Source organism: Bacillus rossius, chromosome 2 (assembly GCF_032445375.1).
Source record: "Bacillus rossius redtenbacheri isolate Brsri chromosome 2, Brsri_v3, whole genome shotgun sequence".
Lineage (NCBI taxonomy): Eukaryota > Metazoa > Arthropoda > Insecta > Phasmatodea > Bacillidae > Bacillus > Bacillus rossius.
In genome coordinates this window covers 132,401,677-132,415,133 of record NC_086331.1, presented here as the reverse complement: position 1 = coordinate 132,415,133, position 13,457 = coordinate 132,401,677, and the positions used below count along the sequence as shown (strand labels likewise).

The following is a 13,457-nucleotide window of genomic DNA, read 5'->3' as shown; positions in this document are numbered from 1 at the left end:
ACCATGGCTGTAAGTATGCGAGTGTGCAAGTATGCAAACAGGCAAGTGTACAAGTATGTGATTGCGCAAGTAAGCAACTATGCAACTGCGCAATTGCGCAAGTGAGCAAGCTTGCTAGTGCACAGGTATGCAGCTGAGCAAGTTTGCAACCAAGCGAGTGCATAAGCATGCAAGTGATTAAGTATGCAAGAGTGCAAGTATGCGAGTGCGCAAGAAAGTGTGAAATTATGCATCAGTGTTATTATGCAAACATGTTCTCGAGATCCTCACTCCTGATCGCTACACCTTCCATTCCTACAATTTGCGTTACCTACAATTTTTTAATTTTTTTTACCTAGAGTTTTCGTTACTTACAGATCTTGTTACGCACTTATTGTTTCTCGCTTTTCGGTAAGCCTCGACATACTCTGCCGGCTGTAAAGAAGTTTCACTTCAATTCAACTGAAAAAAAAAATCAACTAAAAGTAAGACAGTTCAAATACAGTGGTCACAACAAAAATAAAGTTAAAGTATAACCACTGCTAACACAACACAATTTACAGGCCTGTACTCTGTGCACGTTTCCGGGTGAGAGGTAGAATTCTAGTTCCAGGCATCGAAAAGTTTTGTCCTATGTGTTTCATATTATTTTCTTTTGTCCTTTCGTCCGTGGCATTTGTTGACCAATGCCAGGAAATGGAAAACGTCCATTTTAATTCACACATCCAACAGAAGAAACAACCCATGCTGAAGGGCATAACTTTCAGCCCGTTAAACAAAATTCTCAAAAGCATGAGGTTAAATAAATGTTTGGGAAATATATATAGTATATATACATACATTGATAATACCAATTTAAAAAATTTAATAATTATAGATTTATTTTTGGCCAAACTCAACCTTACTAGAGTGTTGACTAAAGAAAGCGCTTTCTGTATGGACTGATTCAGTAATGTATCACCATTACCATTTAACTTCTAAGGAGAAAATAAACAATTTGGAGTCGGTACCTATATTTTTCTTCCGATTTTGTAAATCTTAAATAACACTAGGGAATATATGAATGGTTTTACGTTTTGTCGACAACGAGATCATAAATGATGGACGAACACAATTCAGGGAGTTGGGAGAAAGCGGCCATGGCTGGAAGTAATCACGGCAAACTGGAACACTGCAATCTGGATTCGAACCCGCGTCCTCCAGAATCGTCATCTCGCCACCTCGCTCGGCTGCATTGTGGTTTTATGCAGATTTTTCCAGAAAGAGAACCAAAAGCCGTTGCTGTTGGATGGTTGTTGATTTCACGGGGCTTAGCTCATGCGCGCACTGTGAAGCTATTAAAACAACTACTTCTATGGCGGACAAAAAGGAACTTAATACTGTGAATGTCATGGGTGGGGTGAGTATCAGTGTCTTAAACGTTTTTTTTCCCCTTCATTTTGTATTGCTTTTGCTAGTGTCAAATCATTTTAATAAAACTTACAGAGTGATTGATTTTGTTTATTTTTTCTTTTCTAACCTATGAAATAAAAGCTTACAAACAAAAAAATAGCCTTTTAACTTCAAGATTATATTAAGATTTATTTATATAACAGTGTCAATAATAAGAGCTATTTAATTATTTTTTTTATAGCACACACCCACTAAAATTACACAATGGTATTATGGAGTTGCATAATTTTTTACCATGCAAATGATATAGAATGATGGAAAAATTTTACAAAGTACGAGAAAATTATTTTAAAACACCGGAATGAATATATGTTTTAAAAAAAATTCAGTTAGTGTATTAGACCTTCAAATTATTAAATTTGACATTTGTTTTCCTCGAAAAATCGTCTGAACATGTTAGTATGAATTTTGTTTTTTGAGTAAAACCTATCACATAGTAAAGTGTAAACTAGTTCCCTGAGATTCTCATTAATTAATTCATAGCATTAATATCAGCTTCGATGCTAACAATTAAACAAAATTAATAAAAAGAATATATAATCTTAATTAAAATCTATCAATATTCTAGTTCTCTCATCGCAGTGACTTGAAACAAACCCCCAATTTTAACTGTAATTTTTCACGAGTTTCATTGTGTTACATCCATTAATTTGTATGGCATAAAATTTTATATAATAGGCCCTACAATGTTTTAATTAATAATAATGTGTGTATCAAAATTATTTAGTAAAATTCAGCTATAAAAAGCATTAAAACTTATGAAAAAAAAACGTTATTTGTAGTTTTAAGAAGAATGCGTGTTTTGTTAGCCAATTACTAAATGGCTCATTTACGAACTAAAATATTTGGGTATGTAAAGTTAACATCTCATAAACGTATAGTTATGCATAGTATAAAAATTGAGTTTTGAAAAATTGTTTTGAGATTTATACTGACTACAATGCATCTTTAGGAAGTAAAATCTTAAACACAAAAATTTTTAATGAGTAATATATCAATAAAATATTGAATTGTTTTGTTCTTTTATTAATTGTGTAGTATTATTTTCATTTAAATTTTTATGGTTGCTTAAATGGTGAAAATTAATATGAAATAATATTTTTTCCATAATCCCCTAAGTTACGATTTTATTTCACTTTATACATAGGAGGAGCAAGGGACTTTTAAACAATTTTTTTTAATGTATTATTTCCAGATGACCGTTTCTCGTGGAATATTAGATTTATATATATATATATATATATATATATATATATATATAGCGTAATGTCTAAAAAGTTATCTTAGAAAGAATTAAATCATGGTCCTACTATCTAGATTTTATTGAGAGTATAATAATTTTTTCATTGATTTTGACATTCCAAACCACAGGAAGTTCTTAAAAAGAAAAATAAACATTTAATTTTTAGGTACCTTAAATTTTTCATCAATTTTTTCTCACATACTGTATAGATTTTTCCGTTTGTTCTTATATGAAAGTTATACAACGTAATACGAATGTTGTCAAATTCATTTTAAAGGCTTTCTTCAACTTTAACAAAAAAGTAGAGTGCAGTTATCGGACAATTTTTTATCAAGTGTCAGGCAGGACACTCGGTTAGTTTGATTCGTTAGGGGGAAAAAATATATTCTATGTCGAAACATATATTATAACAGTCATCTCGACTATATTAAAAGTTTTCTAAAAAATTATCAGACTTATAAATCATTAGGGCATTAACTATCGTATGAATTATATTACAGATTAATAATTAATAAAATTACTGACTTAGAAAAAATATATTTGAAGCATAAAATTAATTGTGCTCAAGTAATAATGTTTATTTGCAAATAGCATTGGTATAAGACAGTGTTGTGCAAAATAATCTGTTGCAAAAATATATTAATACTTATTAATCTAGCCCATTCATTCATATATATCGTATAAAATATTTTAGTGTTCTAAAACTAAACTATAGTGTACTTTTTAACACCTTTTTCTACTTTATAAACAATTACAATTTTATATTCAAGCTAATAAATTTTCTGTTAGTGGGCTTGTGTACATCGTGAGTGAATTGTTAGGACGAGTTTAATATAGTGTTATGAAGTCAGAAATTAAAGTCAATGTATAGAGTTTTCATATCTTTTTTCAGCCAATTTCTCATTTACTATTCATCAATGATTTACCAATGTCTCAAATTCTTTAACTAATATTTCTCAACTAAATTGGATATAAATGTATTTGAAACTTTAATTAACGTTTATTTAATTTTATAAAGAAGAAATGTAGTCTTAGGAATTTGAATTTTATATACATACTGTTTTGAATGAGAAATATAACAAATTTATTCCCTTTGCAAATAACACGACTAACATCTGTGAATAACAAACAAGCTTCGTTTCGCCTTTAGCTACTAACACTGAAGACTCGGGACTCTATCTCTTTACGCTTAATGTAACGTGTATGCCATAAATAACAAACACAGAGTAGTTTAAAAAAGCTTGATTATTTAAAATCATACTGTTCATGCAAGATTTTCAAAACTTATAAAACGTTCTGAATATTCAATTTCATTTTTTTTCGTTTCTTTGTTCCAGGTACAGTCAACTAGAGGTTTCTCCGCAAACTTCAGGCAGTAATGCAGCACATTTAGAAGAATACTTTCCATCTAACTACGAACATAAAAGCACTGTCAAAGAATTGGAAGCAACAACTGAAAATGTACTGAATAGCACAATAAACCAAACTTCATCAGGACAGCAAGAAGATTATATTGATGATAATAATCCAACAGAATATGTAACTATTGCAACACAAATACCACATAATGACACGGAGGATATGTCTGAATCACAAAATACGGAATATCCGCAGATATTTTTTATTCCAGAACATACAACTGATTTAAGTACACAACCTCAAGCGGCAGAGGTAGGAAGAGATACATATGAAGTGTTTAATGAATCTCAAACCAACGATAACCCTTCATTATCATCGGAAAGTGATGTTTCCCACAGTGATTTTAAGACAATGACAGAAAGTGAAAATTATCGTGCATCTGAAAAAGATGATTTTGAAATCGCTCCAACGGAAAGATCATACAACAGTGATGAGGAACCGTCGATCTCTTTAAATGATAACACGAATTTTCTTAGTGTGACTCAAAAACAATATTTGGTACAAACACCAGAAAATGCAAAACCATCACCCAAGAGTGATCTGGAAACAGTTGTTCCACCACAAGAATACAACACGAACCAACAGCATCAGCACGCCAACAACGACCACAACAAAGTGAAAGAACCAAACATGAAGGCAAAAATCCTTGCTGAACACTTGGATTTTAAATTATACAACAACCACAATGCAGACAAAAGAAGAATTATATCTCTATTATTCCCTGATAATGACTACTCTTCTCGTAACCCACCTGTTTATAACTCCGTATCTGGCAGTTCAGCCAATTTAAATCAATTTTTTCAACCAACGCCAGCACCACCGCCTTTGAAGTACTCATATGCAGATAAGGAGGTTAGAAAAGAAGACGGTGGCGAAATACAGTATTTAACAAAGTTCAGAGATTCAAAGAGCTTTCCTTACACACCAAGCGCGTATAGCTTACTGCCAGAAGAACCCACTTCCCCATCACAAAGTCAATTTATTGGAAGATCACAAGTTCCCAGTTTAAATCAGTACTCCAGTCACCATCACTCACCCATTCAGACACCTTATTCAATGACGTACAGGGTAAACAATATAAAAAATGTACAGCCTTCGGTGGCAGGTGGTGCGCGCGCTCGGCAATATTATTGGCCGTTTGCTGATTATTTCCCGATCGTAATAAACGATCCCTTCCTGGCAGCGTATAATGCTTTCTACAACGTGTTCGAATACGGGCCGGAAGCCGACATCTGCGGAAGACTGCTCGCCCTAAGAAACAACCCGGCCAGAGACGCCCTAGCTGCACACAACGCCGCTCTGTATCGAATAAACCCGCTGGTAACGAGCTCTGTGCGTTCGGATTATGTTCCTGCAGCGACAGAAATAACTCTGGCGAACGCGCATGTCAAGCCGATCTCGGCAGCTGACCCGCACAGTGTCCATAGCACAGTTTCTAGTCCCCAGGCGGGAACTGGGAGTGAAAGTGGTGAGGAGGAACAAACTGTGGACGACATGAAGCCGACGGTGATCATCATGTCGACAAACGACACGACCAGGAACGCGACTTTCATTACGAAGCTGGTGGTGAGGAAAGGAGGCGTGTCCATCGCCGGACCGGGGGGCATAGCCACTGCTGGCTCGGGCGGATTGGCTATCGTGGGTCCTGGGGGAGTGGCCTACACGAGTCCCAATGGCATGGCGATAGTGGGTCCTGGCGGGAAGGTCGTGGCACTGCCGAGCGGAGCAGAGGTGGTCTTCAACCCGCAGGATTTCAGCGCCAAGAGATACCTCGCAAGCCTTCCCCCAGGAGGCAAGGTGGTCGCCGAGGGTCCTACCATCTATTACCATCCACCTCAGTAGTCCGCAGACTGCATGGATGCTTCGGTAACACTTTTGTCTTTCCTGATTCATTGTTTAGAGTGGAACTAGAATCAGCAGTTAGCAAGTACTAAGAACCGTTATAATATGAATGCCTTTGTGCACGCATACGGTAGTTAAAAATAACAAATAAAATAAAATATTAAATATTAATTCTGAAATGAAATTGCAGTCAATACTGTACTGTACTTGCTTCTGAAATAAACTGTTGTGCTTACTGAAAATAATGTTTTCATTCATACGATTATTCAAAAATAAAGAATCTATATATGTTTTCGAACGATAGAAGTTTGTGTAATTTATTTTGACTGCACATAAAATTCAGAGATATTTTTCGCATGAAATATGTATTCTTTGAAAGATTTATATGCTTTACAGTTATTTTGAGTGAATTTATTATTTTTATTTTTTGTGTAGGTTTATGGACATGCTGAATGAATCGGGGAACCCATCAGCGTTGTCGAAACCCTTTCACAAAGAGCTCGCTTCTCCTTACGGCTATACTATCTTCCTGCCTCTACGTCATCAAACTACACCCGTCTCCTTTCAACAGCGAGACATGTTACCATCTGCACGTCACGAAACTGTAAATAATTCACACAACTACGGTGCTGCGTACGGCAACAGTAACTTTGTTCAGTTGTATTCGCTACTTCAGACAGTGTCACCGAATATATTCACTGTATTCCCAGTTTTGAGTAGCAGGAATTACGCGAACAGAGTCGAACAAACTTCCAATCAAAATGTTCCTAGACAACCATCACGTGTCGCTGAAGAGGAGCTTGGTGAAACTGATCAGAAAGAAGGGAACGAGAGAAGAAACGTAGGACGGCATGAGGCGCAAGTTACGACGGACGCACCGTATTTGGGAATGCACGAAAACAGTCCAGTTGCAACGCCTTCTCTCGCTCGTGTTCCTCACCACCGTGAAAGTGCCCAAATGGACAAAGAACTCGCACGGAAAGCTGTTGCGGTTCTCCCTCAACATTCGGAAGAAAGTGCTTCAGGCAAACTTGACCAAATGGACAAAGAACTCGCACGGAAAGCTGTTGCTGTTCTCCCTCAACATTGGGAAGAAAGTGCTTCAGGCAAGCTTGACCAAATGGACAAAGAACTCGCACGGAAAGCTGTTGCTGTTCTCCCTCAACATTGGGAAGAAAGTGCTTCAGGCAAACTTGACCAAATGGACAAAGAACTCGCACGGAAAGCTGTTGCTGTTCTCCCTCAACATTGGGAAGAAAGTGCTTCAGACAATCTTGACTCGGGAAGCACACAACTGACGGGAGGCGAGTCGCCGGCCACCACGCTGTTCTTGGCGCCGCGAGCCAAGGCCGTGGCTGGGGAGGACGGGCTGGCCCTAGCCACACCCGTGTCGAACGCCGTCGTCCACAGAGGACACAGCGCCCGCATCGTGTTCGCCCCGGACGCCGTGGCAATCGCCGGACCCGGCGGAGTCGCCGACGCGCACTCGGACTTGTTCGTGACGTACGTGCAGCCGTAGCGGCTCCCTTGGTGTGCCTCGTCACCAGACCAACACTTGCTGTCATAGTGGGGAAGCCTTCATCTCACAGACGAGAGAGCCACACCCGAAGTTCCCCCAAGTTCATGCTCGCTTTTTTTTATCCGTTCTATCTCATTGTATAAACCGGTGTGGCTTTAAATTTTGCGGTCGATTAGGATAGGTTAGCTACATTATAAATACTTTAAAACATTGTGGATGGTTGGTTATATTAGGTAAGTATAGCTACATTATAAATACTGTTGCTTAGCAAATAACTTTTTAATATGTAGCTATCCAGGGCTAGGAAATCGTTTACATGATTTCACAGTATCTTTAATGTAGCTATCCTAACCAAATAAACCGTCCACAATGTTTTAAAGTATTTATAATGTAGCTAACCTAACCTTTTACAATGAACAAAAAAAAAAACCAAAGATGCACGATCGGGCGTTTGGCTCTCTCGTCTGTGAAAAGAAGGCTTCCCGTGATTGTGCGGCAACAACTCCTGTTGAACCATCAGTATTCTCCTATTTTTATTTTAAGTAACTGCAGACTGCAGACTTTTCTTAAGGAGATCTTTCAATGCATCTGACTTTTGCCGCAAAATGTGTCAAAGATGATACTTTTGGAGTAGCTTGGCTTCTGGGTTGTAGCCGCGTCCTTGGCGAATAATTCACCTACGTTTCGGTCGACATTGCAGTCGCCATGCTTACCTACAGTAGGTAACTGCTTCCTTATGATGGCGATTGCAATGTCGACCGAAAAGTCGGTGAATTATTCGCCAAGGACACGGCTACAACCCAGAAGCCAAGCTACTTCATACAATGACCGTGAAAGCCTGCGAACATTATTATACTTTTGGTTTGGCTACAAGTGGTACGTTCACATACAATATATTGATCGAATTGTAGTTTGAAATAATTGCTGGGTGATTGAAATTTGTAACCGAAAGATGAGTTTTAATTCTGTATACAAGGTGGGGCTTCCTAGTAGAAATAATGTAAACTTTGTTCATCTTTTTCTGTTCACATAAATTTTGGTGGTTGTTGGAATTTGTTTTAAAAATTTTACCTTCTGAAATTAGCCAATTTGTACGTATCATAGCTCCAGAGAAACTGATTATCAAAAATAAAATCTTTAATCTGTTTCATATATTTAAAACAAGTTCTTACAGTAATTAAATTAAATTGTTCATAAACCTTTTCAAATAAAGAAGTATAATATGTTTTTGCTCTAAAGTTGAAACAATGAGTGTTTATACGCACAGCGACATTTGTGTCAACACCAATGTGACTGGATCCCGTGCCATCAATAGTACAGTCACTGACTTATTCTAGTTGCTCAGTGGCGTGTGTCCGATTTGTTTTGTCCCTCGCTTCAGGACAGTTTCCTCAATGCGTTCCGCCAATTCTTCACGTGGTAGGAACTAATGAATGGTATTTTCAATTAGAAACGTTTGCCTAATAATTGTAGTAACTGGTTAAGCTTTAAAGTGTGGAGCTCTAAGTATGTATTTAAATAACTTAAAATTTAGGATAGTTTTGAAGTAAATATAATGACAGTTAAATAAGTTATTATGGAACAAGACTGAATGTTTCTTTATTGTTAAAATTGTCACATTTGGTTACACTACAGGGCAACAGTGAAAGTTGGTGCAATATGTTCATATTAAGTTCTATAATTTATGTTGTAAATTGTTTAATAAAATTGTTTAATATTCAAAATATGCATTCACTTTAATTATTTTGAATTGTTACTTTTGTAGTATGTAATAAAAAAAACATTGTAAATTAAAACTTTTTTAGTAAACTTATTTTTTTTATTTCGTAATACCTGGTACACATAGTTCTCCTAAAATACAAATCCATAGCCAAGCATAGTGAGATAAAAATACAGTTATTTTGGTATCGTGCTCTTGAATTAATTCTAATGAACACCATGTTTTTATTTTTTTCTGATAATGTATTCTCATTGACACATTATTTTCATTATACTTAAAAGTTAATGTGGTTAACCTAATGCCTCATGGATTCATTTTAATGTTCTAAACTGAAAAACTATGACGTTTAATTGAAAATGAACTCAATTTCATAACTCTCAAGAGCCAATATCAGGATATTTTCTCCGCCTTAGAATATTCCAATATATTTTTAATGCAGTTTGTTCAAACTGTTATAAAAACATAGATAGTTATATTTATGTTGGTGCTTTGTAAAAAAAATGTAAATGTACTCATTCGGTGCTAGTGTTTTATTTTTGTTATGTTTTTCGACGTGTGGACACATTTCTTGTGTAATTTTCCCACCGCTAAGTGTTATTTCACACCTAATGTAGGTAATATTCTTCAAATTAAACATACATAAAAAATTGAGTTGCAGTGATAATCAACGATTCTTCTTATGGTTTTACACCCAAAATAAAATTGCACTAACTTGAAGAAAAATAAAGCTTTGTTTTATGATAATAATAATAATAATAATAATAATAATAATAATTCACCAACCTGGAATGTGTAATTTTACAAAAGCCGTGTGCATTTTAAAACACTATCAAAAAGTGTTAGTTTACTTATTCGTATTCCCGTGTGTCTATGCTTTAAAAAATAATTTTTTTTTCACATTCGAAGTAGGTGTACGTTAGTACGGGTAAGTTATGAAAACTCATTGTGTGTAATTTTAACAAATATTGTTGCTGTATATACCTTATTTAATTTATTCCTTGTTAACTTATTATGTGGCATAATGGTGAAGGTTCTTGCTTCCGGATCACTAGACAAGCCATGGCGATCAATGTTCAAGTCCGCGTCACTGCACTCGAGATATACTCTACGTGTCCACAAGAAGTTACGCTAGTGACACCTAGAAACCAACTTCAGAACCTTCCACGATATCATACAAAATGTAGAGTTGAATTATTATTTCATTTTGGAAACACAAATAGAGCAGCGTAATTTTACACTATGTTACACATGCATGCACTGCATAATTACATAGACGATGTATGTATGAATTTACATTCATATCAGTAAAATTACTGTGGAAAATTATGCATACAGTAGTCAAATGCTAAGAAGTTAAATTTTCCTGTCAGTGAAGAGTAAATCTACACCAATTTTGTTGGTGTTATTTTACAACAAATTTTTTTCTATACATACCTGTGTAGGTTAAATTACACATGCGAGGTAGAAATACACATTCATCAGTGAAGATACACCTGCCACCTACATCGGTGTTAAATTACACGTTTTTACGGTGTGCGCATGCGTAAAGCAAGACCTTGACATAGAAAAAAAGTAATTTTGTATATACATGTTTCCAACACATTTATATGATGTATCATCATGTACGTCATATAAACTAATCACGCTTCAACAATGCACTACGCTCTAACTCTCACGCCGAGTTAGTTCATCCATTTTCTTGTTATTACCATTGTTAAAGGGTTTTCCTAAAGAAATGTTCTTATTTCTCCCTTGGCAACGAATTTAATTTTATTTCATTCATAATTATGCTCACATATATTTATATTAAACTTAATCTGCAGCAACATATGCAATGCGCATTTTTAACATAATTATCTATGCTTAGCTTATTGCTTATGGTCATCTACGTGTAATATTCATAGAAAATTAGTTTGCAAGCCTTCTGTTAGTTTTCTCCGTGTGTTTCCAATTATTTATAAAACATCAATCCTCAAAAGTTATAAGTTTTCTTGATGTGACTTCAAATATATTTAGGGATACGTTTTGGCTGTGAATTCATGTTACCGAAACACTACCTATAAAATTTTAACCAGGTGATAATCAAACAGAAAAATGCATGGCCCAGACGATTACAATTCCTTGGTAAAGCTACAATACAAGAGCAACTACATACAAGTCAAGGTTCCACCTCCTTCAGACGCAGAGAAACCCCCCTTCTCTTGCAATCGTGAGAGAGCATCCCGCATACTACAAAATCCTACAACATACAAAATAATGATTTTTAATTCTTGTATTCTTATTTATGCATGGTAACTTACCGCATGTTAAAATCAAATAATATTATAGATATTTTTATAGCTCACACACTCACTTCATCATGACATAAAGTGAAATCTGTCAATAAAAAGCAGAAATGTGCATTGCAAGTATTATTTCAAATGAAATACTTACTCCTGCTGACAGATTGTAATAATACATACACATATTATGCTATGAATTCAGTAGAAATCATCAGTATTCATCTGTCATTATTTGCTAAAGCTAGTATGAATTCCAAATCATCGCATGTAGTGGTATCAAATGTTTACCGGTTTAATAACCGAAGCAAAGAGTTTCCTTATTAAAGAATGCAAGATTTAGTGAGAAAAGTGAGTGTATATTGGGACATTACCAAAGATCATTTAGATGGAGCAGTGTCAAAAATCTTTTGGTCGAAGGTATATCTTGAATAAGTATCGCAATATTTATGCAACAAAATTATCTGATGATAACGTCGACAAGTCAACAACTTCAGAGAAGTGGTATGAAAGTTAAATATAAGAGGAATGTAGTGATTTATGATTTCGTTTGGGACAAACGCCATTGCTGATTACACTGTATGTCATAGGAAACCTCTATAACAAACAAGAAAATTAAATATGCACACTCGCGAACAGCCACAGCTTGTAATTTTTTATTAAATTGTCCTTGCAGGGTTTGAACCAGTAACCCCTATCTCGATGGTGTACTATTTACATTTTATTCAAATTATTTTATTTTCTTTTGAGAATTTATTTAATAAATTAATGAAATATTAGTTTTTAGTTTATAAGAAAAAATATATCAGGGTTTGAAATTTCACTCTGGGTTATCAAAATTTAAGTTGTGGCCGGATAAAAGGTCAAGGTCCAGACACATTTAATTGATTTAATTTATAAGGAAACTTAAACAATATTTTTAAGACTTTTCAAGCAAAACGGGAAATTTTCCTTCATAAAATGTAATTTAGTTTTGAAAACGGGAATCTTTGAGTCATTTTTGTTAATTTGGAAGTTAAAGGTCACCAAAATGCAATATGACGGCCGTTCATTGACACGCACCTTTCAGCTCACCCACCACCTTGCACCAGAATCGGCTTAAGCACACTACTAATACATTTAACTAAAATTCCTCTCTCTGAAACAAGTTCATTTCTACTGCCAACACATGAAATTAGGTTTGAATTTTTTACTGTACTTTTTTATTTACTATCGAGATGATCTTCTTAGACGGTGAGTGGAAGTGTTGTTAATTCATTGTAACCTGCCATTAGTTACTCCTAATAATCAATAGCATAAAATAATGTTATATTAATATTTACGTTGCAAACATCAAACATTTTTAAGATATTTACAGTTTGATAAACTTAATTTGCGTTTTTGAATGTAACAGTTTGAAGGTTAATATGTGGACGAAAACAGATATTTCACTTATTCATGATTGGCACAGGCAGGTTTTCCTAGTCGGTAACGAAGCAATATGTAGGTAAGTTATGGCGTTCCTTGAGCATGATTTTTTTCAATATAACATACACAGTTAAGTTGGCAGCATTTAAGGGATCTATATCCACGTATTTTCTAGAATGCAATGCCTAAATTGGTAGTTGCTGAAATCGGCACATTCAAAATCACGTTAATTGACTGTTCTCAGTTATACGTGACCAAAACACATGAAAGTGCGTCACAGGGCTAATGAAATAATTAGTTTGACTTGCTATAAACCAACCTGGTCACACTCCGGTCGTACCGGCAGTTATGTTCCTGAATAGGTTCGACTCTCGCCTCGGCCATGTTGGCGTACACAATTACGTAGATTGTTAGGAACGCGAACTTGGTAACATGGCGTAATTTGGGGACGATAGCACCATATATAATAGCTCCCAAAATTTTATGAAGAAAACATGTGTGAGTTTATGAAATAAGTTTAGAAAACAAAGTTCAAGGAGGACGTTTGGAAAGCAGGATCATTTTCGCAACGTTTAAGTTCAGCTTGGCTTAGAATAC

The 13,457-nt window shown here is 35.3% G+C and overlaps 1 protein-coding gene across 4 annotated transcripts in view; it reads left to right on the top strand.

Annotated features, from left to right (window-relative positions):
- LOC134529853 (uncharacterized) overlaps window positions 1-13,457 on the top strand; it is a 54,606-nt gene that overhangs the window by 16,725 nt on the left and 24,424 nt on the right. The window contains exon 3 of one of the 4 annotated variants that reach the window (XM_063364366.1): window positions 4,012-6,177. The exons of 2 other annotated variants lie outside the window; for them this stretch is intronic. In XM_063364366.1, coding sequence (XP_063220436.1) covers window positions 4,012-5,935 — 1,924 coding nt within the window. In that variant the 3' untranslated portion in view covers window positions 5,936-6,177. Of the gene's footprint in view, window positions 1-4,011; window positions 6,178-13,457 lie in introns of those variants that run through there. One more of the 4 variants, XM_063364365.1, reaches the window with a different exon arrangement.